Source organism: Procambarus clarkii, chromosome 31 (assembly GCF_040958095.1).
Source record: "Procambarus clarkii isolate CNS0578487 chromosome 31, FALCON_Pclarkii_2.0, whole genome shotgun sequence".
Classification (NCBI taxonomy): domain Eukaryota; kingdom Metazoa; phylum Arthropoda; class Malacostraca; order Decapoda; family Cambaridae; genus Procambarus; species Procambarus clarkii.
This window is the reverse complement of record NC_091180.1, coordinates 13,924,214-13,927,235: the sequence shown is the minus strand read 5'-3', so window position 1 is coordinate 13,927,235 and position 3,022 is coordinate 13,924,214. Positions and strand designations below refer to the sequence as shown.

General features: G+C 51.1%; 1 protein-coding gene across 1 annotated transcript in view; it reads left to right on the top strand.

Annotated features, from left to right (window-relative positions):
- Positions 1–2,835: 2,835 nt before the first annotated feature.
- LOC138370181 (uncharacterized) overlaps positions 2,836–3,022 on the top strand; it is a 1,060-nt gene continuing 873 nt past the window's right edge. The window contains exon 1 of the mRNA XM_069334170.1: positions 2,836–2,854. Coding sequence (XP_069190271.1) covers positions 2,836–2,854 — 19 coding nt within the window. The remainder of the gene's footprint in view (positions 2,855–3,022) is intronic.

Sequence of the window (3,022 nt, the reverse complement as noted above, 5' to 3'; positions counted from 1 at the left end):
TCTTCAAGATAAAACTGGACTGTTTTCTAAGAGAAGTTCCGAATCAGCCGGGCTGTGGTGGATATGTGGGCCTGCGGGCCGCTCCAAGCAACAGCCTGGTGGACCAAACTCTCACAAGTCGAGCCTGGCCTCGGGCCGGGCTTGGGGAGTAGAAGAACTCCCAGAACCCCATCAACCAGGTGACTCTGGTCCCAGGTTCGTAAGTGCTTCCGTAACTGCTTCGTGAATCTGGTCCCAGGTTCGTAAGTGCTTCCGAAACTGCTTCGTGAATCTGGTCCCAGGTTAGTAAGTGCTTCCGAAACTGCTTCGTGAATCTGGTCCCAGGTTCGTAAGGTGCTTGCGTAACTGCTTCGTGAATCTGGCCCCAAGTTCGTAAGTGCTTCCGTAACTGCTTCGTGAATCTGGCCCCAGGTTCGTAAATGCTTCCGTAACTGCTTTGTGAATCTGGCCCCAGGTTCGTAAATGCTTCCGTAACTGCTTCGTGAATCTGGCCCCAGGTTCGTAAATGCTTCCGTAACTGCTTTGTGAATCTGGCCCCAGGTTCGTAAATGCTTCCGTAACTACTTCGTGAATCAGGCCCCAGGTTCGAAAGTGCTTGCGTAACTACTTCGTGAATCTGGCCCCAGGTTCGTAAGTGCTTGCGTAACTGCTTCGTGAACCTGGTCCCAGGTTTGTAAGTGCTTCCGTAACTGCTTCGTGAATCTGGCCCCTGGTTCGTAAGTGCTTCGTGAATCTGGCCCCAGGTTCGTAAATGCTTCCGTAACTGCTTTGTGAATCTGGCCCCAGGTTCGTAAATGCTTCCGTAACTGCTTCGTGAATCTGGCCCCAGGTTCGTAAATGCTTCCGTAACTGCTTTGTGAATCTGGCCCCAGGTTCGTAAATGCTTCCGTAACTGCTTCGTGAATCTGGCCCCAGGTTCGAAAATGCTTGCGTAACTACTTCGTGAATCTGGCCCCAGGTTCGTAAGTGCTTGCGTAACTGCTTCGTGAACCTGGTCCCAGGTTTGTAAGTGCTTCCGTAACTGCTTCGTGAATCTGGCCCCAGGTTCGTAAGTGCTTGCGTAACTGCTTCGTGAATCTGGCCCCAGGTTCGTAAGTGCTTGCGTAACTGCTTCGTGAATCTGGTCCCAGGTTTGTAAGTGCTTCCGTAACTGCTTCGTGAATCTGGCCCCAGATTCGTAAGTGCTTGAGTAACTGCTTCGTGAATCTGGTCCCAGGTTCGTAAGTGCTTGCGTAACTGCTTCGTGAACCTGGTCCCAGGTTTGTAAGTGCTTCCGTAACTGCTTCGTGAATCTGGCCCCAGGTTCGTAAGTGCTTCCGTAACTGCTTCGTGAATCTGGCCCCAGGTTCGTAAGTGCTTGCGTAACTGCTTCGTGAATCTGGCCCCAGGTTCGTAAGTGCTTGCGTAACTGCTTCGTGAATCTGGCCCCAGGTTCGTAAGTGCTTGCGTAACTGCTTCGTGAATCTGGCCCCAGGTTCGTAAGTGCTTCCGTAACTGCTTCGTGAATCTGGCCCCAGGTTCGTAAGTGCTTCCGTAACTGCTTCATGAATCTGGCCCCAGGTTCGTAAATGCTTCCGTAACTGCTTCGTGAATCTGGTCCCAGGTTCGTAAGTGCTTCCGTAACTGCTTCATGAATCTGGCCCCAGGTTCGTAAATGCTTCCGTAACTGCTTCGTGAATCTGGTCCCAGGTTCGTAAGTGCTTCCGTAACTGCTTCGTGAATCTGGTCCCAGGTTCGTAAGTGCTTCCGTAACTGCTTCGTGAATCTGGTCCCAGGTTCGTAAGTGCTTCCGTAACTGCTTCGTGAATCTGGTCCCAGGTTCGTGAGTGCTTGCGTAACTGCTTCGTGAATCTGGCCCCAGGTTCGTAAGTGCTTGCGTAACTGCTTCGTGAATCTAGCCCCAGGTTCGTAAGTGCTTCCGTAACAGCTTCGTGAATCTGGCCCCAGGTTCGTAAGTGCTTCCGTAACTGCTTCGTGAATCTGGCCCCAGGTTCGTAAGTGCTTGCGTAACTGCTTCGTGAATCTGGCCCCAGGTTCGTAAGTGCTTGCGTAACTGCTTCGTGAATCTGGCCCCAGGTTCGTAAGTGCTTCCGTAACTGCTTCGTGAATCTGGCCCCAGGTTCGTAAATGCTTCCGTAACTGCTTCGTGAATCTGGTGCCAGGTTCGTAAGTGCTTCCGTAACAGCTTCGTGAATCTGGCCCCAGGTTCGTAAGTGCTTGCGTAACTGCTTCGTGAATCTGGCCCCAGGTTCGTAAGTGCTTCCGTAACAGCTTCGTGAATCTGGCCCCAGGTTCGTAAGTGCTTCCGTAACTGCTTCGTGAATCTGGCCCCAGGTTCGTAAGGTTCTTGCGTAACTGCTTCTTGAATCTGGCCCCAGGTTCGTAAGTGCTTCCGTAACAGCTTCGTGAATCTGGTCCCAGGTTCGTAAGTGCTTGCGTAACTGCTTCGTGAATCTAGCCCCAGGTTCGTAAGTGCTTGCGTAACTGCTTCGTGAATCTGGCCCCAGGTTCGTAAATGCTTCCGTAACTGCTTCGTGAATCTAGCCCCAGGTTCGTAAGTGCTTGCGTAACTGCTTCGTGAATCTAGCCCCAGGTTCGTAAGTGCTTGCGTAACTGCTTCGTGAATCTAGCCCCTGTTTCTTTAGGCGATTTCCAGGATTCTTCTCTCGTAATCCGACATTGTTAACTCTTACATAGTTTGACCAAACTCAATCACCCGATTTGAAACCTTGAATATTTCTCCGGTAATTTTAGTTCTTCAGTATGGCCTGCCACCCCCTCCCTCATCTACCAACATCTACCAGCTTCATCTACCAGCACCTACCAGTTGGCTACATGGTGTTCCACCTTTCCAGTTAGTGAAATATTGCCTCTTAACCCGCAATAAATGTTGGCAAGAATAAAGACACCTGCTTCTTAAATGGTTCCAGTTCCAGGCTCGTTAGTCATAAACCACCTGGAATGATTCCCAGAGGCTCAGGTGGTCCTGGAATCATTCCCAGAGGCTCAGGTGGTCCTGGAA